This window comes from Triturus cristatus, chromosome 12, assembly GCF_964204655.1.
Source record: "Triturus cristatus chromosome 12, aTriCri1.1, whole genome shotgun sequence".
Taxonomy (NCBI): Eukaryota; Metazoa; Chordata; class Amphibia; order Caudata; family Salamandridae; genus Triturus; species Triturus cristatus.
Genome location: NC_140595.1, coordinates 103,194,296 through 103,221,639, shown reverse-complemented (window position 1 = coordinate 103,221,639; position 27,344 = coordinate 103,194,296). Strand labels below are relative to the sequence as shown.

Here is a 27,344-nt window from a genome sequence, read left to right as displayed (position 1 = left end):
GTTCTGGATTAGGCGGGAGATGCCTAAGGAAGTCAGAACATGACTTCGCTCTGAATGTCCAAGGCCATCTCTGGCCAATCTTTATTGTTGATGCCGGATCTAGATTCTAAGATGTTACACTTCTTGAACAAATCAGGGAGAGATCCAAGTCTGGAAAGGGGATTAAAAGGATGTCAGGATTGCCTTCTAGGTGTATGTGGGCTCATAACAAAGATGTGTGCCATGTATGAGGAGACATATTTACAGGAGACTGGTGTGGATGTTTTGGTGCAGAGCATACGACAAGTCTCTTGATGAATATTGAGCCAAAGTTAGTGGAGCAAGTAAGTAAGAAGACAGGTCAGGAGGCTAAAGCCCTACTTTTGGAGATAAGTTTGTGAAGGAGATGGCAAAGTATTGACGTAGCCCAGATTTCATCTGGAGTCAGGCATTGCTTTATTTTTGTGCTTCGGGCAGAGCGCATTTAAATTGACGCAGACTTTGGTGCAAGCAGAAAACACATGGCACATGAAACACGAAATGAGGCCTAGTCAAATGCTTATTAAAAGTAGCACTTTTGGTGCAAAGCACAGTGAAAGACATAAAATGAGGCCTGGTCAATGCTTTCAGTCTGAAATGCTTGTGCTGAATTAACGTGTTTTGCAGTGTAGAGAAAACTAGTGATTTCAGTGGCTATTTTAGCTTTGAGGATAATCATAGAATGTGTGTTCTCTCTTCCCAGCTCTTTTCCCTTATAAATTACACTCCCTGTTTCCTGTCTCAAGAGACTTTGGCTTTGTTGCATATTTAGACAGATACATATTCAGTTCATAACACATCTTTTTATAATGTGTATGAAATTAACCATGCACCATCACTGCACGTGGGGCTAAAGCATTTTGCATGAAAAGCTATCTAAAACATTAGAGCATGTTGCTATGAGTATGTATTAACTGTGTGTGCTTTGAAAGTTTGCACTGGGGCATGTTTTATGCTATGTTGTACATTGCGCATTTTTGCATGTTGTGCACAAATAATAGAAAAGCTGCTTTAAACAAATAGCTTTTGCTAGGAAAATAAATGATACAACGTATTAGCATGGGGGAGATAAACAGAAAGGGTTCTATTTCGTAAATGAATACTATTTTTGTGTTTGTTTTATTTTTGGGCCTAAGATAAAATGGCTGCCTGTGAATCCAGCAAGGCTGTGAAATTATATTAAATGAGAGAGCATGCGCAGAAAACAGCTACATACTGCCAAGTGCCTCGAGTGAAGACCTAGTTCAAGGACACCGTAAACTTTAAATTCTTGTAGTCCTGCCAATGTACCAGTGTTTGTGGAATGTGCTTATCCTGCGTGCGATGTGACAGGAAAAAAGGAAATAGACTGACACATTTTTCCTATTAAATGGTGCTGAAATATATGATTGTATTTATCATTAACATGTTTTTTGTTAAAACCGGATTTGCAATGAGAACAGGATGGTGAGACCCTCATGTCATCTATGCTAACCAATCAGTGCAAACTTTACTGAAAACCGCAACATTATTTGTGTAGTCAGTCAAGAATTAAAGTATAAATAATGACCTCTTTGGAGACGTGTTTTGCTGCTTGCTGTTTTTAGGAGGAGGAGAGAGGAGAGGCAGCAGATGAGGCCAGACATCATATGGGTTAGGTACGTGAACGTCGCGGGTGCAGACTGGGAGGAGATTTCGTCCGAGGAGAGACAGAGGAAGGTGGGGTGGCTTTTTGCTCAATTTTTCCTGAACGCCAGGCAGGACAGTAGTCAGATAACTGAAGCCTTAGAGAGAGAAGGAGGGGCTGCGTCTGTGGGGGCTATTTTGCAGCTCCTGAGACAGAGGCAGATGAACAGCACAGAGAGAGAGCTGAGAGGATCAGAACAGGTTTAGATTTTAGGTGCCAAACTTTAAATTTCATGCTTTGACTAACTGCTTTTGAAAAGATGCAGTTGTCCTATGCATTTATTTCTCTTCATGGGAGATTTTTGCCATTATTGATTATTGATTAGCCTTGCAAGACTCACTCTTTTCTTAGAAACTCTTTAAGAGTGATATTTTGCGCCACTTTTTCTTTTCTACATGTGATGCTTTATATGCAGACTGTAATATGTCCTGTATTAATTCTATTTTCCTATTTTCAATTCTGTAACCAGATTGATATTTGACTAATGAATAAAGGGTCAGAGAAACTTAACTTTTGACTAGAAAATAAAACCCTTTAAAATAGTCACAACTCTCTTTATTGACTTAAATATTAAATACATTTTTGATTTTTCATGTTTATGTAAAATCTCCTGAAGGTAATATACAGTGGCAAGGGTCTAGTACCTTTACAGCGGTAAATTAGAGGTAAATGAGGTTTTGCATTGAGAAATTACCGTGAAATTACCGCTGCATCAATATGCCATTGCATTTAATTCCATACAGAAGGTGCAGAAGGATATTAGAATGGTTTTTGGTGGGGCCGGGAGAATGCAGGGTCGAATCCCCAGCCAATTTGTTGGAATCACATGGATGTAATTCTCGCGTGGATTTAGACCCAGTGGATATCAATCAACATGATATCAGACAGCATTCTATCCCCAGAGGGGAAGAGGAATATTTACAAGAGACAGGAGGGCAAGACAACAAGGTATGTTTAGTAAAAGACCCTTTGTGTACCCCGGTACAGTTGGGTGGCAGACTCACCCATTTTTTGGAGAGATGGAAGGAAATAATGGCAGATCAATGGGTGTTACAAACAGTGGAGGGGTATCTCGATAGACACTGTAGAAATTCCTGTGCAGGAAAGATGTCAGAAGCCTCTAAGATTTTCTAAAACAGAAGAGAGAATGGTAGATCAAGAGGTAAAGATGCTTGCGAAAATGGGAGCTGTAGAGAAGGCAGGAAATGTAATGATTGGTTTTGTGCAACTTATGTCTGGTCGAAAAGAAGGACAAGGGTATACATTTCAAGGAGTTGAACTACTGGCTACAGTATAATCACTCCAAGATGGAAGCGATTCATATGCTGTGAGAGCTCTTGAGACAGGGAGACTGGTTAACACATCTAGATTTGAAGGATGCTTACTTGACCTTACCAGTTGCCAGGGACCAGAGAGATTTTTTGAGAATCCATTGGAAGGAGATACTGTGGAGGTTCAAGAATCTTCCATTTAGTTTGACAGGTGATGAGGCCAATAGTGACTTAGCTGCAGATGAGAGGCTTCCGATTGATAGTGTATTTGGACGACATCTTAATTATGTTAGACAGCGAGGAGTTAGCACAGGAGCAAACGGGGCTAGCAATGCAGTGTTGAAGGATCTGGATTTTGTAGTGAGCAAAGAGATATCATGTCTGGAACTAGCAAAGGAGATGGGATTGTTGGGCTTTCAGATTTAGACACTGGAATGTATGTTGAGGCTACCCCTGGAGAAGGCGAAGATGATTTGCAAGAGAATGTTGATGTGCGAATGGATAACTTTGCATCAGATTGCCAGGATGCTAGGGCTGCTGTCTGCGTCAATACAGGCAGTTTTTCCAGCTCATTGCATTATCGAACCCTACAGAGATTGAAGACCAGTGAGTACAGGAAGATGTAGAGACAAAAGGAGAGCTGGAGTGGTGGCTGGGAAATTTGGGAGCTTGGAATGGAAGGGCCATATTTGGTGACATTCAGAAGGTGGGTATAGAGTCGGATGCTAGTCTGTAGGGCTGGGGAGCAAGGTGTGGCTCATTAGCAATAGGGGGAAAGTGGACAGTTCAGGAGAAGGCAATGCACGTCAATTATCTGGAGTTGTTGCCAGTGTCCTTTGTGATCAAGACATTTGTCAGGAACAAGGTAAAATGTTGTGAATTATTAAAAATGGACAATATTTCTGCAGATGGGTATGTCAAGAAGTTGGGGGGACCACGGTCAAATACTTTAGTGGATTTAGCAAGCGACTTTTGGCATTTTTGTCTGAGCAAGGACATTATGGTACAGGCTCAGTATATACCAGGGATGAGCAAAATAATAGCAGATTGGAACTCCAGGAAGTTGAAGCATTTCAGTGATTGGATGCTGAACAAGAGGGTGTTTGGGAAACTCAGCAACAGATGGGGACCGTTAATGTTTGTTCACCAAGAGGGTGAATGCTGAAATTCACAAGTTCTACAGTTGGAGGCTGGATCCAGAGACAGAGGATGCATTTCTGTAGCACTGGGGACGGGCTCACAGTTATGCTTTCCCACCATTTGCAGAGATACAGAGATTCCTAATGAAAGTGAGAAAAGAGCTAGTGGAAATAGTGTTGATAGCTGCTTTTTGTCCAACCCAGGTTTTGTATGTAGACGTCATGGATCTGTTGATAGATGGTCCAGTTCTTCTGCCGGAGTTCGCAGATCTGTTAGTAAATACGATGGGAGAGAGACTCAAGTTAGTTTTGCAGGGACTGTTGAGGTTGAAGGGATGGTTGATTTCGGGAGAGTTTGGCAGGTTTCAGCTTTATTAGCAGAAACTTTGAAACTCATCAAGGAATCCTGGTCACCAGGAACATCTAAGGCATACAGGTTGGCATTAAAGAGATGGATGTGTTAGTGTGTTCTGTGGAATTTGTATCCCATTTCAGCATCTGTGGTGGAGGTGGTTAAGTTTTTGTCAGAGGTTTTCCTTAAGGGGAATTCGTACAGTTCAGTAAATATAAGTAGGTCAGAGATTTCAGCAGGCCATGAGTTCGAGAATAGTGTGCCAGTGGGACAGCATGATGTGGTGAAAAGGTTGTTGAGGAGGGTGCGGTTGAGGACACCATTGGACCCGAAGTATTCATCTTTGTGGAATGTAGATCTTGTTTTGAGAGAGAATTGTATAGTTGGAAAGAGAACACATTTTTGGATTTAAAACATCTGTCATTCAAGTTAATCATGCTTCTTTGATTGATTTCGTTTAGAAGATTGTCATATTTTAAGGTGTTGGAGATAACATCATGGAGATATTTACCAGGAGGAGTATGTTTCAATATCAGGAAGAGGACTAAGACTATGTTGCAGACTTTTTTTTTATCCAAGACATTTTTTTATAGAAGACTTTGAGTAGTGAGATCCTTGCATTATTATGAGAGACGAACATAAAGTTTGAGAAGTAACGGGGAGATGCAGTTGATAATTTCTTGTAGGTATCCTTACAAGGCTGCATCTCCCATACATTAGCACGATGGGTTGAGGAAGCGATGAGAATGGCAGGATTTGTTCTTGCAAGCTCTGTAGCACATTCTGCAAGAGGGGCTTTGGCATCCAAGGCTTTAGTGACAGGAGGTGGATTTACTAGTATTTTAGCTGCAGTGGATTGGTCAACAGAATCAGTGTTTACATTTTTTTTGTATCCATGGAAGGTGCTGTGAGGAATATTATGGCAAGGCTTGAAACGTGCATAATATTGGCCTCCGTGCCTTGATATAAAATTCAGAGGTTCCGCAGCAGGGGTAGGTAGGATATCATGATTTTATTAAAGACACAGAGGCTGATATTATTCAGTCCTGTGTTAAGCCTACCCTTTAATATATTTTATGTGTTTTTGGGGGGAGGTGACCACAGGAAGTAAATAAGAAAGCCAGAGGAGTGTTGGAAGAGGTTTTATCCACCACAGGATGTTCAAGCATGAAGATGTTTAATGTTACTAATACTGCCAGCAAAAGAAGGAAGATGGCTGCCTGACTTGGGATTATATACAGAGCAGAATGTTAAAAGATTTGTATTCTAATTCTAAGGGGCTCATTAAGATATCAGGTAGATCGCCACCGCCATACAGGCGGTGGCGATCTACCTGATATCTGATATCTACCTGATATGCCCGCAGAAAACCACTGCCCGCATATGAATTCCCCCCTTGCCACATTACCGTGGCCAGGGCGGACCCCGGCGGATGGGAAGACCGTCCGCCGGTTTTCCGCCGGTAAGCAATCCGCCCGATTGCCTACCGGGCAGAAAAGCAGTTAATATGGTGCCGGTGTCTGGTAGACACCGCCATCCATATTAGTATGCAGGCGGGGTGTTGCCTTTCCGTGGCAAGCAGGCGTTTTCGCCATTGGGGGCCCATAGAGGGCCCCCAGGGATTCTGGGGGGTGGGGGGTGCACATGGGGAGCACCTATGGTACCCCCTTGCCTTTCAATGAACAATGTGGCAGGTATCGCGCGGTGCCTGCCACGTTGTGCATTGAAACGCACAACCTGCCTTTGTGGCATTGCAGCGGGCGGTGCGCTCTGCACCGCCCGCCGCAATGTTGCAGATGCGCCATGCGCCCGCCAGTGTGGCGAGCGCATACTAATTGGGAGTGCGGGTTCGCCGCATATTCAGCGGGCGGTCCCGTTTCCCGAGGGTATGGCGGGCGGACTTTGTCCGCCCGCCATACTAACGGGGCCCAAAGTGTTTGTTCAAGTTGCTGTTGTGAGTTGGCAATAGAGAAGATATTAATATTATTGGCATCCATGTCTTTAATAAAATCGTGATTTTCTACCCACCCCTGCTGTGGAAAGTCTGAATTATGCAGCACGTAGGTGGCAATTTCTAAACACTATGAACCTCCCAAGGCAAGTTGCAAGGAAGTCTACAGCAGGAGATGTCTGGTGTCAGTAGAGGGTTGAATCACAGATTTGCACCTGAAGATTGGTGCCGGCTGAAGCGTATGGGTTACCATTCAAATACATTTCTTATTCGTGTAATATAGGACAAGAAAGGTTTTCTTGAAAATGCAATCCAGTAGGTAAATGTGATGTTCTCCCCTTGTGGGGTGCAGGTGATACATAAATGTTTTGAACAGGATGCTTGAGATTGAGATTTCATAATGGATTGTAATGATGCTATTTTAAAGGACTGACATGACTGAAGTCTTTTCCAAGGCTGTCCAAAATACAATATTGTTTTTTCTTACTGTAAGTTTTCATATATCACAAACTTAATTGAAAGAGTCTGCACAACTAGTACCTTCATTTGTAGAAGACAAAGAATTTGAAAATGCTTTAAAAGCCAATGAACATTCCAACTTTTACATAACTTAGCTGCTCTATGCTCAGCATAAGAACAAATCTGAGTGTTCTCAAAAATCTAGCGTAAGAATAAATTGGAGTGTTCATAAAAATCTACCACTAGAATTCTAAACATACTGCTGCTAGATGGCATAGCAATTTTAAAATTGTGAAAATAAGTATGTTTTCGTGGGCTTTAAGGCAATTTGGTTAACGGTGTCATAGATCACAGGCAATCAGTCATTTAACAATCCTATTTTGCATATCAGTCACTCTCACCTTCTGCACGTTAAGCTTCAGTGTAAGCGGCTCCATCATCTTGAAGACCATGTCCATGTCATGAATTACAATGCTGGAGGCTGGCGATTCTGCAGAAGGTACAACCTCGGTGCTTCGGAATTGATGTCTGTCTTCACTGGAGTTGATGCGACTGATTGTCGGTGCACTCAAGGTGCTGGGACCAGCCTTACTTTCAGTCCTGTCGGTCGGACAAGTTTTCCCTACAGTTGCTATGCGGTCACCATCTGTAGAGGAATCAAGGGGTTAGCTGGCAGTGCTTTATAAAAATAATTTCCTGCATTATGCAGAGAAAAATAAAATATACGTGCATCAGTTACGTGGTTTTCTCAAATGCTGTCTATTAAAATCTGAATTTTACTATTCTGCACTCACACCACCAGATGTAGTAGTATTTACTATGGTATATCATCTGTAACAATGTCTTGCCTTCCAGAGCAAATATTTCTCCAGACTATCACTACCTCTTAAACACCATTTTCAAGAAGAATACCTTCATGATAAAAGATGTTAAATTAGCAACCAGAGAATTCTAGCAACATCCAGAACAGCATAAACTCCCTCTCTATTGCATACTGCAGAACATTTTCCAAGCACATAATATTTCCAGATGACACTACCTGGACACCATGCTAGATAGAAGCCCTGTCTGACCCTCAGTGGCTGCTATGAAAAAAGATATGAGAAGAGTGGGGTACCTAATGGCTAGAGTGAGTTAAAATGACATTTCTTCAATCAGATACAAGAGACACTGGCTGGTAAAAAAAAAAAAGCCCTGATAGCCTTGGAAATGAACTGCATCATTGAAATCATTTCAGTGAGGTTACCAGGTTGGACCGGATAACAATATGAAAAGGTGTGGCATAAAGTAACCGCACAGCAAGAAGTCCTGAACCATTTCTATAAGATGCTGTCACAAATCTATGAGAATTGGCCAAAGCACCCTGTGCAGGACTGATTTATGGAAGCTTCCAGTTACATCAAGCTCGCATACCCATGGGTAGGGGACAAATCCCATGAATCCTGACCCGGTCACAGCAAGAAATCAAAGGGCGGCAGGCCACAGAGGGACTAAGAAAGCTCCTCACTATTGTACAAAATTTGCATCCATGCTCTATGAACCACTGACCTCTCTCTTGAAAAAAAGTTGTAACAAAGCAATCACCTCAAGCGAATCTAGAAAAAGTAGTCAGAATTCCGAACCCCACTGGAGGTGCATTTACAACAAAAGTAACACCAGTCATAAATGAATTCAATGACTAAACCATTAAATGTATCTCATTGAAACAATACAATCACTTTTCAAAAGCCTGGAGCACAGCCACAAGATTCAAGGTTAGAAAACAAATACAAAATGTCATAAAATTGCACTAAACATTATCTTACCAGAAAGGTATATTTGAGTGCATGATTGAAGAGGAATGGTCCAAAGTAGGTGAGAAGTTAAGGGTTGAAGTGTAGTCTACACATGAAAACACTGTTATATGTAGCTAAAGGACACTATCGATTTTTGACAGGGTCTCCTATCCACTGCTTCAAGACAGTAGAATAGCCTGTTATTTAAAACTCTTAATGAGTATTCAATATAAATCTTTATTCTGTAAATAAAAAATCACCATAAAAGAATACAGATCAGAGATGATAAAATCAAATTCATTGGTAAAAAAAACAGACATTATGATTACTCACAAAAACACAAAACATATATGTTAGAAATGGGGGTCTCTGGTTGGCAGTGGATGGCCACTGTCCAAGCAGGGAGCCTTCTTTCTAAGTCAGAGTGAAGGGCTGCACCCCTTTGACAACCCCTCTCAGAGGCAGTGTGTAAAGCGTTGATGATCATACACAGCAAAAACAGTGAGGAACACTACCAAGGGAGACAACACAGGTAGCTATCAAAAAATAGTTATCTTTATGTAGAGGCTTATCACAAGACCAAATAACGAGGAAACCACAATACTGTACAAAAATAATTCTCTCTGGATGCTGCAAAAATAGTTCCAATGGGGAATGCAAAGCTCAGTTCAGGGCAATGGTCTCTGCGACCCTTTTTACTCACAGTTCTGAGATGTTGTCAAATAATCCACAAAAAATGCAGCACGGGCGGGTTAGCGATGTTTTTCCTCACACTCTTGGTCACAGCCGCTCGCTAACGGGGGTTAGCGACAATTTTGGGGCCCGCAACCGGGCAAGGCGATGATCAGGCCAGCGAACCCTCAGCGGCAGCGATGCGACGAATTTCCTGACGTTCCGCGGCTGTAGCCATGATTTTCGGTCCGCAAACGCGCGGGCGATGATCAGGCCAGCGAGCCCTCAGAGGCAGCGATGCGACGATTTTCCTGACGCTCCGCGGCTGTAGCAATGATTTTCGGGCCGCAAACGTGCGGGTCGATGATCAGGCCAGCGTGCCCTCGGCGGCAGCGAGGCGACGATCTTCCTGACGCTCCGCGGCTGTAGCGATAATTTTAGGCCCGCATACATGCGGGTCGATGATCAGGCCAGCGAGCTCTCAGCGGCAGCGATGCGATGATTTTCTTGACGCTCCTCGGCTGCGGCGGCTCACTAACAGGCCTTAGCGACGAAAATTAAGTCTACTGGTCCTGAGACTTCAGTCAGGGGGCTAGTTCTCTCTCTAGCCCATGGGTGATTGCAGGTTCAAGATTAAAAAGTTATCTCACAGCTCCTTTTCCCTCCTTTTTCCAGTCCAATGAAAACTACTGCAGGCCAATCCAGGGAACAGCACACAACACCAGGACAGTCCTCTCCTGCAGCTTTCTGCAGTTCCACGGACAGAGGTTGGTCTTGAGATCCATGGGCAATACAAATTGTAGGGGTTTCAGCACAGATATTTATACCCCAAAAGTCTTTGTTCTCAGAAGCTACAAGTCACTGAACCCAGTGCTGCCCAGCCCTGGAACACTTTGTTTACCAGGCTGCATCCTTCCTTTCAGAAAGAGGGGGTCTGCCCTCAGACGCACAGTGGGAGGTGGAGCCAGCATTCACCTTGCCAGGCACAGCCCTATTCAAGTGCAGGAGCTACCCCTCCCCTCACTCCAAGGCAGATCTCTCTATTCAACCCAGGTCTGACTCAGCCTGCCCTGTCCCTCCAAAACCAGACAGCCAATACACATAACAGCAGAGCACACTGGAAGGCTTAGGCAAGAAAGTACCTACTTTCTAAAAGTGGTATTTTCAAACACAGAATATAAAAATAAACCTCACTAAAAGATGTATTTTAATATTCTGAGCTCAGGCATACTAAATTCTTTTTTCTACCATGTTCTATGGGTCAGTTAGGACTATAGAATGTAATAGCCAAACCTCCCATTCCGGCCTATGGAGAACAGGTAGCCATACAGTAGTGAAAAACGAAATTGGGTGTAATTCACTACCAGGACATGCTACACACATCAGAGCATGTCCTACCTTACACATACAATGCACCCTACCATAGGGGTGGCTTACATGATGCCAAGGGAAGGTTCAGGGGCTGGGAAGTGGGTGCACTTCACAGCCAAGATGGCAGTTCTAGACTGCACACAGACACTGCAGTGGCAGGTCTGAGACACACTTTACAAGCTGCTTCTGTGGGTGGCGCAAATCAGCGCTGCAGGCCCAATAGCAGCATTTGGGTTACCAGCCCTGGGCACACACAGGCCACATTACTAGGGACTAACAGGTAGACCAAATAAGCCGATCAGGGATACACCAATTCATATGTCATCTTTATACAGGGAGCATCCGCGCTGCGGCACTGAATGGCAGTGGGCAGCGCCCAGAGCATTTATCACCAGAAAAACAGAGGAGGCACAGTGGAAATAAATGGAAGGGAGACTCACGCCAATGGTGCCAGGTCTAACAATATAAAACAATTAATCCGGTCTCGTTTTCCTGGACGCCCAGACAGCTTGTAAAAAAGATAAAACAGTAAAGGTCACATGCTCCGTAGGGAGCGTCTGAAGGTACAAGGCAGGCCTGACTTGTTTAAACTGCAGTGATTTCAGCAAAGGGATTAAGAAACGCTTCCTAGGCCAGCTGAAATAGGAGCAAAACATTATAAAATGGAGCAGGTCCTGCAAAGACACACTGTCACAACCGCAGGGAGCCCTTACCTCAGGCCGTACCCACCCACACGGGGAAGCCAAAAAATGGTGCACTTGATTAAACCTAAACCTGACCAATAAAAACCTACTGTGCTGTGAGCGAACCAGGCCCAAGTATGTTCCATCCCTTGCACCGTTTTTTTAAGAATGTGGCCCCTCACCAATGGCTTCTGAAGTTCTAAACCTTTTTTATCTGATCAGGAGCATTCAAGGAATAATCTTTTAACATTGCCCAAATCGTGGGCAGAGAATGGAATCCGATTCATAAAGGTATCGGCCCTGCCTAGAGATAAAAAAGGATGCCTTAACATAAGCAATCCAAGGTATACTAGTTGCCCGGTCCAGCGACAGACAGTCCTCGAGGATCAACCGGCTTAGCTTCAGCTCCACCCTGCTCCAGATCTTAATCCAACACCGGAGCGGGCTTAAGGAGATCACGTCAGACATAATCGAGCCCCAGCTCCGCATGCACTTAATGAGTATTCAATCGCTCTACATATTGGGAAATCTTTTGGTGATACTGAAGACAATAGTCATGGTGCTTGCCGAGTAAGATAGTTGAGGAAATAAACATCCCAAAAGTGTAAACTCAAAAGAAATATTCCAGAAGATGGTTTAAACACCATCACTCTCCTTCATATTTAAGCCCTCTGGTTCGTGTTTTTACTGCAGAACTTACACACAAATATTAAATGAAGGAAAATAAATTCTTCCTGAAGGATACACACACTGTTTGTGTCAATACCTCCAAGCAAGAGCAAGTCATACTTTAATGCTGTGGGATCCACTGATGGAAACCCGCTAGTTGCATAATGTGAAGTGACATTGAGTCTATGTGTGTTAGGTGAGTCACGCTGCTAATGTTCATATGGATACAGTATTCATAATAGGTTTCTTCCACTGTGTTTACATTCAGTTTCATTCACTCCACTAAACCAAAAGCAGGATAAGGTAGTTCTAGCTCTGACCTTCGTTTTGTTCGCACAGACTACCTCGCATCATTTCCAACTCTCGTGACCAGAAAATGAGAATGTGATTACCAGCTAAGTTAGCTCCGCCTCCCACATTCTTCAGTTCGGTTTCTGATTGGTGGCTGTCTGGCAATGGTATGATGGTATTATTGCCCACCATCTCAGCTGTGCAGAAAACACCACAAAGGAAAAGGGAAGGGGGTTTGTGGGTGTGCAGAGAAGAAGAGACAATATGAAAAAAGTGAGAAGAAAAGAGACAAATAGAAAAAAAGATTAAGAAAGGGATCAGATACATGAAATTGTAATCACCTAAAAGATTGTTAGTAGCCAATTTTCAATGATTTGCCAAGATGGAACGTTTTTACAGAAAAAAAACAGAAACCCAAAGCCCAAAAACACCCTATTTGTGAAGTTAAATAGGATTGCCTACAGCCCTATTACATTACTGCACCATGGATTTCAATATAAATCGAACTTTCTCCTGTAATAAAAAAAGAGGTGCACACAATACAGAAGATGGTTAAATTATAACTTAAAAGCTTCACCAATAGGAAGATATTTCCGATGGTATTTCATGCGGCCAAATAATGAAAGGGGCGCCACTTCCATCAACAACTAATGCGACACTAGGGCATTTGTCTGAATCACTTGCAATGCTTGTCTGCCATCTTCAACATCACACCAAGGAATCTGCCTTTCATATTCCTTACTCCCGACTGTGCAGGTCTTGCTGTGGGCATCAGCTGGTGGGTCATGTGTGTCTCAGAAAGTCAGTAAGGCATTTACATTTTAATGTTTTATTTTTCATGAGCGGTGGTCATGCACTTCACTCCTATTGTGCTGTGCTTGGGTGGATGGATGAATGGAGCAATGGCTGTGCTGTGTGTTCCTGCACTGCTGCCGCCTGACTTTTACCCATCCTATGTGTAAAGGGAGACACGGGCTGCCAGTGCAAGCAATGATCCCATTCACTGTATAGAGGGGAGTGTTTACCGCTGCATCTGTGCTCTACAATCTGTACTTGTGAGTAAAGTTTGGCTAATTTAATTTGCTGCAACCATCTGGCGCATTAAAGGATAAGGGCCCCGCTGCTACCTGTCGGTGTAAGGGAGAGGGCACTGCTGCTGCCTGTGCTGTACCTGTTATGTGTGTCTATGTGTGTGTGTAACTTAAGCTGCTCCGAGCGTGTTTAAACCCAGTAAAACATCACTTCCCTTCCTCGACCGTCATCTGTACCTGAAGGAGTGAGGAATTTGCTCAGAACTGTACAGAAAACAGAGGACAGGCAACTCCCTCTTGTGCTATGACAGCTTCCATCCAAGGGCCTTTAGGAACCATTTTCAAGTGGGACAAATCTTAATGATCAGCAGGAACTGCACTGACGTAGCAAAGCTTAAGGAACATGGAGAGACGCTCGGCACCCATTTGTCCCAGAGATCGTCCCCTGACGAACTCATATACACAGTGGCCAAAAGGGCCAGGAATTAGAATAGAGGGGCCCTCCTGGAAACACACCCTAAATGCCCCATGGACAGGCTTGTTTGTGTCAGTGCCTACAGTCGCTTAACCAGTACCATCAAAAGGCCCACAACTAAGAACAGATCTATCCTTAATCCAACAGACAAATTATATCAGCAAAGTGTCCAGAATCACACTGTCCAGATCTGCTCCCTGACCTGAAACTACTTTACTTTTCTGCCCTGTCATCACCGATTCCGGTGAATCGAAGCATACAGATTTTCACTCTGTCTATATCACACCCGCAGTTCTTCACTAAGTTGATCCTGCATCTCTGTCCAAGGATATAAATGTTGTACTTGTCGCTCTCATTACTGAAAAACCTCCTCCAAGTCCCTCATCAACGTTACAAAGACAAATGCGTACGCAGGCAAACTGATGAATCATCTGCACCAGTCCATCAGAAGACCTGGGTGTCTACAGCATAAGCATCCAGTCAACTGTCCCGCCGCGTGTTTATTTGGTGACAGCCATGAATCCTGGAGAAAATACTGTGTTCAAGAAATATATTTAATATACCATGCTGTTACAGCAAGAACAAGCTTTCAATCTTAGCTAGAAGGTAAACTATAGGGTCAGCAAAACATTTGGAGAACTTTCTTTATTTCCAGTAAAGTAGAGTCTAAGGGCCTCATGTAGGTAGCCTAATACCGGTCGGTAACGGCCGATTTTCGGTAAATATACCGTTACCGACCGGTATTTAGGCTTTTGTTATGTAGGGGGATCATTTCTGTATTCGGTAATTTACCGAATCGGTAAAATTACCGAATCGGTAATTTTACCGATTCGGTAAATTCCGAATACAGAAATGAGATGTAGGGGGAGTGTGTGGTGGGTGTGGGGATTCGTTATTTACCACCAACTGAAAGTTGGTGGTAAATGACGAATGTCTGAGTAAATGCATCATTTGGCCCGTATATGTGTGCAATGTGGCAGACACACATGCCCTTAGGGCATGTATGTGTGCCACATGTGCACACATGCAGGAATCAGGGGTGCAACAGGGTGTCAATGTGACACCCTGCCACCCTTGATTGAGCTCCCCCCATTACCGAATCGGTATTTACCGATTCGGTAATGGTAACTGGCTTCCCATTGATTCCTATGGGCCTCCTGGCCCATAGGAATCAATGAGATACAGGTTACCATTACCGAATCGGTAAATACCGATTCTATAATACCGACACTTACCGAATCGGTATTTTTTTACCTACATTGCATTTACCGATTCTAAAATACCGAATCGGTAAAATTCGGTATTTTAGAATCGGTAAATGTAATTTACCTACATAAGGCCCAAAATCACAAAAACAAGAACTATTTTCAAACATGCTTATATCTCTGTACAGTGTGCAGTTGCTCCAAACAGTTCTCTGGATGAGAGGGGATCAATCATTAATTACAACTCTAATCCATTTTAGAACATTGGAATGTTGAGCGCTCCATAGAAAACAATGGCATGCTCTGGACTTCTAATGACAGGTAGAAGCTCAGAGCATCAACATTCCAATGTTTGTTCACAGCAACAGCTGTGAACAAAGGCCGGTCGGAGCCCGAGGGGATTTCAACCCCCATGGGCTCTATGAGGTCTTTCACGAATTAGAACATGCGCTCTAGGGGCAGAATGCTTTAAGAGCCTTAGGGCCCTCCGTTGCGGGCTCTACGAGCCATTAAAGGGCCGCTCCCATGTTAAAACCCCAACACTGAAGCCGGCCTTTAATGGCTGGTAGAGCCTACTACGGTGGGCTCTAAGGCTATAATGGATGGAATCGATAACCCTAGGAGTTAACATGATGACTCCACCCTCTGCAGAGTAAGCCCTTCACAATGGCTGCCAGCCAAAGTAAGCCTTTTTGAATAAACATCAAGCAGCAAACTCTAGACACAAAAGAAATCAAAATGTGACTGTTATTATTCTAGCTCACTATCTGATCAGATGAGTTAGCATGTGAAAACCTCCCAGCCCCATCTTCAGTGTGCCGCAGTCATCTCAGCCTGAAGTTGATCAAAGAAACAGCTTTGATTGTGTGATTATACGATACCAGTATAAGGGCGCCTTAAATAGATTGTTCTATCTCCCAAAATCAACTACCAAGCAAAATGAATCTGCAACATTTAAGAGCAAAAACCAGTTTGGAAGGAGAACGTATCCCTCATTACTATCTTTGATCCAGAAGCAAAGGAGTCATCACTGGGAATAAGCCCATAAAATAGACAATTAAAATATTGCAATAAAACACATTAAAATCAGCATTCATAATTAAAATGCAAATAAGTAGAGCATCAATTGAATCATCGGAATTCATTTAGCAAACTTATAATAATGTAAAAACATCAGAGTAAAACATGCAGATGTAAGTTATATTTAAAATCAATGAGCAAACCGATACATAGAGGCAAATCATGTCTTCCAGTTCATAATAGCAGAGCATCCAGTTGGCCAAAGATTTAAAAGGAGGAAGAGTGTCCCGTCATACGAGTAAGCATGTCCTCCATCCCCCACGGTTCAGCTCCATGCAGGGCTACTGACTGTGCCTTGGCCCTGTAAATGTCTACGACTACGGACACTGGTTTTGGTGCAGTGGGTTTGTAACACTTGGTAATACAGGGCGATCCATGAGTCAATGAAAGCTCAGACTTCAATAATTGGGTTTCCAATTAGTAGATGTGTGAAACCGCACCCCTAGATAGTCAAAGTTATTAACCTGCTGGAGCTTAGCTCCGCACATATAGAAAAAACCCTACTGTGGGATTTGTACGTGTTTAGAGACAGGATCTTGGTTTTGGAAGCATTTACTTCCATGCCCCTAGATTCGCAGTACTCTGAGAAACTATTCAACAGGTTCTGCATCACCATGGGCATTCAAGAGAGAAGGAAAATCATCAGCAAATAATAATAAGGGTGTTGTCCAACCCCCTATCCTGGTGCAGTCACGGATGCAAATTAACAAGTGGTCCACCAGGTCATTAATATAAAGGGAGAATAGTGTTGGGGCGAGGACGCACCCCTGACGCACTCCTTGTGCGGTGGGTATGCGTTCAGCGAGCTCCCCATTAACCCCCATCTCACCTGTGCATAGGACCCCTCATGTAGTCTCTTAAGGATGTTCAGCAAGCAAGGATCAATGCCCAATCTGGATAGGGCGAGACACAAACTACATCTTGTGACCAGGTGAAACATGGCCCTTAGATCCACAAAAGTGATGTAAATATGGTCTTTAGAAAGGTCCAGATAGATTCAAGCGAAAGGCACGGTCAATGGTGCTCACCTTTGGGCGAAAACCTGCTTGGAAGGGAGAAAGAATCATTCTCTCATCCAGCCAGTCTTGTAGCCTAGATCGGATCTGATGGCAGAAAACATTTGGAGGTTATCAGTCAGGTCTGTAGTTATTGGGGAGGTTCTGTCTCTCTTCTTATAGATAGGGATTATTTCTGCAGCTAACCATGAAGGGGGATGCTAACACCCTCCAGGATTTTATTCAAGAAGGTATTAATATGGGGGCCACGGACTGTGGATCATTGTTGCTTAAAATATTTGAAATCCAGTATCAAGAACACCAAGCCTAATTTTATGTTACCTTCGCTCACAACTTTAATGCTGCCTCGTCCATGTGAACACTGCTCCTCCGAGAGCACCTGTGCTTCCAGTGGTTCAGACTCCAGATGCTGGTTGATTCTCCCTTGTTGCTGGCACTGCTGCCTTCCCAAACTGGTCATGTTCATGTCTCTGAAGCTAAGGCAATCTATAGTATCTATAGGAGCCATGCCGCTCCCAGAGCTGCTCTCTGAATGTCCTTGGGTGAAAGCTCCAGCCGGATAACACCCATCTCCAGACTCCAACCGTGTATCCTGATGGACTGTCACAGTGTCACATGGGTGCCCCTTCCCTCCAACCACAGAGGGTGTGGGGGTCAGGTCATCCTCAGGTGCAATTTTCAAATCCCTCTCAAAGTCACTATCATTGTGTGGTGAAAGGTTCCGCAGAATCAAATGCTGTGGGATCATAACTGTAAGAAAAATGGACCATGTAAGTTTTTCTCCAACTTTTAAATGCACTTTAAAGATATTATTCCATTTTACGCCAACGCTACTTATGAATACTTGATAAAAATGAGGTTTAGGTGATATGAATTGTCAGACAGGATCAAGTGAACATGAAGTAGTATATACACAAATAACACACAATAGATACACAGTTTCTGATAGCATAACACTGTCACTGGAGATTGCAAAGAATGAACAAGACATTTTTTAGAACCTGATTTGGGAAGTTTATTTGCATATTTAAATCATGAAATCTATCAGCTAGGCTTGCACAATTATAAAAAAAAGAATGGGAGTCTCAGGGTTAGTGGTATTTGCCATGAACAAGGCTCTCGAGCAACTCAAGACTGACTTACCCTTTAGGTACTTTCGAGAACTAAATGTGTCCTCAATTTTATAGTTTTTTCACTATACTTTCAAGTCACAAATGGTGTGGATAACTGATATACACTCAACCCACCAATATGATTTCGCTTTATAACATTTTGTTTAAAAATTGTCAAAGTGATGGACGGTTTTACTTCGGGAACTACTTTAATAAAGAAAGACTTTCTTCTAAGCTTTTCGGTCAAAGGGTACTGCTGCCCCTAAGTGTTTTACATTAATTATAGAATAGCTGGAACATGTGAAAATATGCAGTTAAGTTGAGTGAGAACTGTAGCACAAACTGACAGCACTTAGCTTTCACAGGTACTGAGAAACAAAGGTAGGTTATTTAGGGTAGGAGAAGAACTCTACACTTCCCAAAAGGCTGATAGAATCTACGTTAATGCATCGTGGTTAAAAAAAGAAGAAAAAAGGAGGTTGAAATTACTAATTTAGTTATGTCTGGCATGTGCTGCCATGAGGAGACCATTGAAGGCAAAAAACTAGGTGTACTATCATTAAATCACTCTGCTGTCTCTATGCTGTGTTACATAATTCCATAATTTAGCTATTTTATATTGTTTTATATTAAAGGGATTGGGATGTCTGATGGAGTGAAATGGAATGGAGCACTACACAATATTTTTAACAAACGCAGAATAGTTTTCTGTTTTCATTGCACGGTGCTTCATATCGAGCTCTGTAAGTAAAGATTTAGAAGCACTTGCACATTGCAGGGGTCAACTGCCCAAGGCAATTGCATGGTCAGAAATAGTCAAGGAGCTCCTTGACAAAGACAGAAAATGGCAAAATGAAGAAGCCCCGAGACAACATTCTCCATGAGTTCCATCAGACCACAAGCAAGGAAAATTTATTAAAAAAAAATCAAAATGCTGATGCCCCCCACACTGTCTATAATGATAGGCAATCAATTTTGCGAATTAATCGATTCAAGGTATTTTATTATTTCCATTTTCATCCCCTTAGAGTTTCATTTCTTCATTTCTGTTCTGTTTCAGTAATGAGTGCACTGTTCATATTAGGGCATACCTTTCTCACAAGATAGAGGCTATCTAGTCTTGTCTGGTGGCAGGCTCCAGATGGAACGACCTTGGATTATGTTACTTTGTGTAAGATATGAGCGCTGAAACCATTTTTTCTGTATTTCCTTGTTTAGCTGCACCTGCTTGGAAAATTCTACTGGGAACGTGTTTTCACTTGGTTATGAAACGTACACAATGATGTTTGTTTATGCATATCGATTTCAGTTCCCCCTGCTGCATTCCTAGCTACTGGGCAGATGGGGCTCCGCTCTGAGTGTATATGAATAAACAGTTTGGGTTTTTATTCTCTACAGTCTGACCGACTCTTCATTTAGCACAGGAGCCTGAGAGGTGGTCATTAGCGACCCTGGTGGCCCTAAAGGGGTTACTTCCTTCACCACATGGCAGTGGTTTAGTCTGCAAGCACAGGCTTCCCTTTGATGGAGGGCAGTAAGACTTCCAAGAGCAAGAGCGTGACTTTCAGCTTCAGAAGGTTGATATGGAACTAGTCCTCTGCTGGAGAGCAGATGCCTCTAATCTCCGCCTCTCTGAGATGGCCTCCCCATCACAGAAGCGATGCATCAGTCAACACTGTGGGATCTGGGTAGGGAAAGTACAGAGGTCTCTTGCCAACCCAATTAAGGTTCCACAGCCATCACTCACAATCTTTTGCTTTCTCCTCCAAAATCTAGACAACATCAGAAAGGTCCCCCTGGTTCTGAGCCTACAGGGACTTCAGACCTTTCATTTCTCATTTGGTGTGCTTGACCAGCAAGATGAAGGAGGTTATCAGTCCCTGCAGGCTCAGAGTCCTCCTCACTGTGATACAGGACAGAGGTTAAACATTGGGATCATAGCCCAAATGTCCTGGCGTCTCCTCTTCGAGGCTTGGCACTAAACTACACCTTGCTCAGCATGGCTCAGATGAAGGAGAGCTTCATCGAAGGAGTAAGGTGTGACTCAGGCACACCTAAGTTGTCAGGAGATTCGCTGTAGTCTGAAGGAGGTAGATGTCTGCCTGGGGCAAACCCCCCTTCAAGAACCAGTCGTCGAGGTAGAGGAAGACCTTGAAGGAAGTAGTGGAAACAACAACCACAACTGACTGGTGTCACCAGTTCCCTCTTTAAGGCTCCTTTGATCAAAAGCCCCTGCACTTCCTGCTGCAAGAGTGACAGGCGGTTCACCGTCAGTCAAGCTGTGGCCCAGCTATCTGTGCACCGCTCCAGGGCCCAGTCTGCTTATTCTCTAAACTTCAGAAGCCGTAAACTGTCATGCCTATGACACTGGCCTGAATGTGCCCTGAAAAGGCGGTCAACCGCATCCAGGCTTGCCTGCGATTGGCCACACCGGTGCTAATAGCTCAACCAAAGGAATCAGTGATATCCAGTTTCCAGCGGATGGTGCACATGGCTGCATTACAACCATCTTGCATTGTCTGCGAATCAAAGTCCCAGGCTTCTGGCTGAACCATGGACGTCATATGGGCCATGGAATCCCAGAGAGTGTAAGAGCAGCAGCCTAACATGCAGCTGGCTTTCACTGAGCAAAGGGCCAAACTTATAGAGGAGAAAAATGCTTACTATAGGCCGCTATCCTATTCAATTCCGTGCCATGGGGAGTAGTGCTAAATGAGTGTGGGTTAACTCTAATGGCTGAAGACTGCACCACAGTGCTCTCACGAGTAAGGTATTGGGTGAGGAAAGGTGTATGGCCTGATGATGGTGTATGGCGATATGGAGATGCACAGGTGGACCTGAGCAGAGTTTGGCTCAAGTACCTAGTAGGGGATCAGTGATAGCCTCATTTAATGGGCTCAGAACTTGACTGTCCAGGTAGCAGCACCTCCTACAAACATTGGCTTTTATCTTCCTGAGAGTGAAGTTGAAGATCAAGAACCTTCTGCTTCCCTACGCAGAACCAAAGCAAAGGAGGCACTTTCATACTTGGCAGGCCCGGCGAGGGGGGAGAACTAGTCCAGTGCCGGAGGAAGTATCCAGACCACTGCCATCTGGGATATCCTCATACAAGTTATACTCTGGGTAAAGCATTGTACTCTCATCCCCAGCATCATAGCCCCAATTTATCGGAGTCAATGCCAAATGACTCATGAAGGACATGAGGCTTTCCAGCAGGTAGAGGCACTGTGTTGGAATAAGAAGATAGGTTAAGCGGTTGAGGCCTCGACCGAGGTCGGGACAGTGCCGGGGTTGTGGTCCTGCGTAGGCAGTGGTGTCATGGAGGGGACTGGTACTAAAGGCAAGCCAGAGCCCTGAGCAGTTACAAAGGGCCTAACTGACAGAGTGGGTTTATCCGTCTGCGGAATCCTGGTTGGGAACCCTCTCGGCTCCTTAGGGCCCACATGTTAATCACAGTGAGCCAATAATGTGCCAAAATGCACCATGGCTTTGCAAATTCCTTGGTTTGCTGCAGCGTTGCCAATGTCCCTAGAAATTCCAGTTACCTAAGAGCAAGGATCAGAATCTACTCTGAAATAGGGTGAATTCAGGACAGCAACAAGGAGGCACAATGACGACCTCATGCCTTCTCTAGAAATCAAGTGGGGCTGGAGCCGACCAAGTTGTGCTTGGATCTCTTGCGCTTCTTGGTTTTTCCCAAGGATCTCAATCATGAAGATGACCTGTCACAGGAGTGACCTTGGGAGCAGGACCAGGCCCTGCCTGGGACATGGTGAGCAAAAGAATGATGGATTTAACCCGGATCTCTTGACTGGGGGTGAATGTTTTGATTTGTTCTGCATTCCGTCCATCAATTGTGCGTCTTTTGCTTTCACGCCGTATGTGCGCCAGGTATGCCCAGACGTGGGTCCTGGGCTCACTGTGCCACTGGAATCAAGCTATCCTGGCTGAAGAGGGTTGAAATCCCAAAACCGGTCCTAGGATGCTTGTTTCCGGTCCAGGGAGGACCTGGCTTGGTAGTTCGGGCTGGACTGTTCCCATGAGGCACAGGGTCAAGACTGATTTGCATATGGCCAGGTATTAACTGGGGTGGCATGGTGAGCAAAAGAATGATGGATTTAACCCGGATCTCTTGACTGGGGTGAATGTTTTGATTTGTTCTGCATTCCGTCCAGCAATTGTATGTCTTTTGCTTTCTCGCCCTAAGTGCGCCAGGTATGCCCAGACGTGGGTCCAGGGCTCACTGTGCCACTGGAATCAAGCTATCCTGGCTGAAGAGGGGTGAAACCCCAAAACCGGTCCTAGGGTGCTTGTTTCCGGTCCAGGGAGGACCTGGCTGGGCAGTTCGGGCTGGACTGTTCCCATGGGGCACAGGGTCAAGATTTGCATATGGCCAGGTCTAAACTGGGGTGGCATGGTGAGCAAAAGAATGATGGATTTAACCCGGATCTCTTGACTGGGGGTGAATGTTTTGATTTGTTCTGTATTCCGTCCATCAATTGTGTGTCTTATTTTTTTTTTTATCATCTTATCCAAGCACATGGTCTTGAGGTGCTTTGTCACAGACACTTGTTTGGAACATTCCCACAGGGTTTAAAGCCTGTAGATTTGGCAGGTAACGTATACGCTACCATACTGGTTTTTAAGAAAAAATATTTGAGGAAGTGTCTCAATGAGATGATGTCATATGGCCATTAGGCTCATTGTCGACATTGCTAAGTTAGCATGAACTCTGCTGCCATGATGCTGCTTTTGCACACGTTACTACATGACTTTATTTTGCAAGACTCTGTGTGTGCCTTTCACATGAGAACCGTCTGCTTTCTGTGTTCTCTGCTTGTTCGTGGAGTTTAGTCTGCACAGAGTGTGCAAGGTCGATAAACAATGCCCCTTTTTTACTCTGTTCTGGTCAGTCCCTAGCACCTAGACAAAACATGCTTACACAGCTGCTATTGCTGGGAACTCGTGCTTTGATATTATGGGGATGCCTGTTGTTCTAACAGACACTTGGAGAGGGACCTTTCCAGGGAGAAGAGCTATGCTGTTCATATGATGTAGAAATACCATCTAGGTACTAAGGTATCGGGTCTGCTGACAAAGCACAGCGATCTTCTTTTATATAATAAAACTTCTTCTAGCCAAAGGGAGGGTGGTTAATCCTCATAGTCCTTTATCCACTGTCTGTATACAATTACATCCCCCTTTATAATCTATGGAATTGCAACAATGCTAACTGTTTTAGGTTTATGCATTTTGCTGCTTGTAGTGGCTTGTATACTACATTATAGAGCTGTCAGGTCAAACGGGGTGGGGGGTATCCCTTAAGGAATTATACACACTCAATAAGGTCACAATGGGAGGCTTTATTGCCAATGATCCATCCACCAAAGTAAAAGGAAACACAACAACGCAAGCACAAGGTCCAGCTAAAGAATATCCTTCTTGGCTTCACCGGTTCCAGAACAGTAGGGAGGGCGGTTCCAGCTTCAATGCTCCACACTGAGTTCCAGGTTCGCTCCAGAAGACAAGGAAGATCCAAAAAGAAAAGAACAAAGAGTCAGTGGACGACAACTGAGAGTCAAACTGAGGGGGTGGTGGGTGAGATAGAATGTGAGGGGAATCACCGTTCCTGCTACAGGGGTGGAAACCAAAGCAAGTGAAGAAAGCAGTGGTGTCCTCCCGCTCTGCTACTCATTCCCTCCCGGTGTTTTAATGAAGCCCAAGACACGCTGACGTACCTGTTCCAGCCACCCTCCTCCTGGAGAGTGGTGCGTCGTAGCGCGGTGTCAGACTCTGCCGACGCTTTCTCATGGTTCACGGGTGTTGCGGCGTCCTCCGGTGCACTGCCAGGTGGGTGGTCCACAGTGGGCTGCTGATCTGGCGTCTTCTCGCTTCCCACCACCTCTCTCAGCTCTTCTGCGGTTCTCCAGGCTGTGCCGAGCTCCTCCCGCTTCAATCCACCAGCGTCCCCGGATAGGGTCCACAGCGCCAAGGTCACGCCTCCTAACTCCTCCTCCTGCCGGCTTCCTGGTTTGTTAAATGTACCGACCTCGTCCCGTACCTGCGTTATCAGGATATCGGTATGAACAAGGGGTCCCGATTCCTGCTTCCCAGGCTCCTCCCGGCACACCCTTCCCCCAGGATTTTCCCGATCGCGGGAAATAGGGAATCGGGACAGGAAGTCCGCATTGCCTTGTTCGGTGAAAGGGTTGCAGTGACAAAAACCACCGGAGCACCCAGTCGTTACATCCTTTGTTCCTCTGTAGCCAGGTTAACGGGGAATGGTCAGTGTATAACACAAAGGGCCTGCCTTCAAGGTAATACCTCAACTTCTCTTTCCCCCATTTCACTGCCAGACACTCCTTTTCTATCGTGGGATAGACCCGTTCCCTGGGGAAGAGCGTCCGGCTGATGTACAGGACAGGTCTTTCCAGGCCCTCGCTATCAAGTTGGGACAAAACAGCTCCTATACCCACCCCGGAGGCATCTGTTTGGAGGATGAATGGTTTATGGAAATCGGGAGTCTGCAATACTGGTGATGTGGTCAGGGCTGTCTTGAGAGTGTGGAAGGCCTCTTGCTCACGGGTTGTGGGGGAGTGTAACTGTGAGGAGGTGGTGGACTTTTTTAGAAGGTCAGTTAGAGGAGCCGCTTCACCTGCAAACTGAGGAATGAAACACCTGTAATAACCAACCAAACCCAAAAAGGCCCTGAGGTCACGTTTGGTGGTAGGGGAATGTTGTTTCCTGTATGGCTTTTACCTTTTCCGTTTGTGGTTCTATTAAGCCCTTCCCAGGCAAATACCCAAGATATTTAACCTTCTGGAAGGCAAAACGTGACTTCTTTGCATTGATATGCAAGTGTGCAGATTGGAGTTCTGTAAATATGGCCTCTAGATGTCTCAGGTGTTCGTCCCAGGTCTTACTATATACCACTATGTCATCTAAGTAGGCCAATGAGTAGTCCAAATGCCGTGCTGGGAGAGCATCAATCAGTCTCTGAAAACTGGCTGGTGCCCCATGTAAACCAAAGGGCAGGACGATGAAGTGAAAAATACCATTGGGAGTGGAAAAAGCCGCATTCTTCTTGTCTTTAGGGTCCAAGGGGATCTGCCAATAGCCCTTGGTGAGGTTGATGGTAGAGATGTACCGAGCCTCACCAAGTCGTTCTATCAGTGCGTCCACCCTGGGAAGGGGATAGCCGTCCTGTTTGGAGATACGATTCACCGCTCTGAAGTCAATACAGAAATTGATGCTTCCATCCGGTTTTGGTCTGAGCACGATTGGTGAGCACCAATTACTGTGAAAGGGGATTATTATCCCGGACTCCAGGATTTGGTTCACCTCCTTCTGAAGGGCCTGACGTCAGGCCTCAGGGACTCGGTATGGTCGTTGTTTAATGGTTACACCCTCTTGAGTGGGGATAGAGTGCATTGCCAGATGTGTTCTTCCGGGTCGGTCAGAAAACAAATTCTAAAAGGATATGAGCAAGGCACGAATACCATTTGTGTGGTCTTGGGTCAACTCGTCGTTGATTACGGTGGACTCAATGGTGGAAGACCTGGTATCCACAGTGGAGACCTTATGCGCTTTTTTTGGTGGAGGCCCTAGCCAATTCTTGAGAAGATTAATGTGATACATCTGTGTTTTGGTCGCTGTGAGTGGTAATAAGTAAGTTGTTTTACCTATTTTACGTATCACTGGAAAAGGGCCTTGCCACTTTCCATCTCCTTTAAGGAGTTTTTTAAGGGTTAGTTTGAGATTGCCATGGTACCTCTCCACCAGACCATCGGTCTGGGGATGGTACACAGATGTCTTTATGTGTCTTATACTCAGTTGTTTGCAGACTTGTTTCATAATTCTCGAAATGAAGGGAGTTCCCTGGTCTGTAATTATGCCCCGGGGAAACCCCATCATGGAGAACACCTCTATAAGTCTCTGAGCTATGGTAGTGGTGTTAGCAGAGTGTAAGGGCAAGGCTTCGGGATATCTCGTTGAATAATCAACTATCAGGAGGACATATTGATAACCCCTGCTGGACTTTGGGAGCGGCCCTATAAGGTCCATACCCACTCTGTCAAAAGGTTTGGCTATTATAGGGAGAGGGTTTAAGGGGGCTTCTGGTGGGATGTAGGGGTTCTTCTTCTGACATATTGTACATTCCTGACAGTACTTTGGCACTTGTGCATTGACACCTGGCCAGAAGAAACTACGGAGTACGGACTGTGACGTTCTTTCTACTCCACAATGCCCTGCAAGGAGGTGTGCATGAGCAAAAAACAGAACCTGTTCCCTGAAAGCCGTGTGGACAAGCAATTGTGGTTGTTCGCCTTACATGCCCACCAGATACAGAAGTCCCTTCTTCTCAATAAAGAAAGGGTTCACCCTTTTTGGGAGTAGAAGGGCATCCTTGGCGCTGAGACTACTGTTGTTAAGCTGGGCTGCCCAAAAGTGGGTGTCTATGGCCCAAGGTTCGGAAATCAGGAGACTGTTCTGTGGAGGGGGAAAGCCTGTACTATGCCTCAGAGTCCCATACATCAAATCAGGAAAGCAGGGATTGTCTATACCTATGATCAGTGGTTCAGGGAGGTGGGGCAAGACCCCGACATCAGCAGTAACATCTAGACCCTGTTGGCTCTGGAGTCTAATGCAGGCCAGGGGGTAGTCCTGAATGTCTCCGTGCAAACATCTAATGCTAACGTATTTCCCAGGTAGGAAAGAGGAGGGGGACACAAGTTTGTGTCATATTACTGAGTGTTTGCAACCGGAGTCTAGGAGGGCGGTTATGGGACGATCATTCAAACTCACATGTAATATAGTGGACCGGTTTCCTGTGCGTATAGGATGGACTGAGGTAGGTAGCTTACATCCATTGGTTCTTCTTACGCTTTTTCTTTTTGTTTCCTACAAAACTTGGTAATGTGGCCCCACTCCCCACATTCAAAACATTGAGGGCCAGCAGAAGGAACAGCATCAGAACATCCTGAGCGCGGTTTTAGAGGCTCATAATCATTTTGACAGGTTTTTTTCATTTTTTCCCATTTGGATGGGCCTTGGATTCTTCTCAGGTTCTTTGGTAGTCCCTCTATTCTGGGCCCTAGCATATGAGGT

The 27,344-nt window shown here is 44.7% G+C and overlaps 1 protein-coding gene across 1 annotated transcript in view; it reads right to left on the bottom strand.

Moving 5' to 3' along the window:
• Positions 1-27,344, bottom strand: part of LOC146772749 (rho guanine nucleotide exchange factor 11-like) — a 276,718-nt gene that overhangs the window by 9,045 nt on the left and 240,329 nt on the right. The window contains 4 exon segments of the mRNA XM_085637027.1: positions 7,258-7,523; positions 7,526-7,552; positions 12,419-12,514; positions 17,446-17,874. Coding sequence (XP_085493153.1) covers positions 7,258-7,523; positions 7,526-7,552; positions 12,419-12,514; positions 17,446-17,874 — 818 coding nt within the window.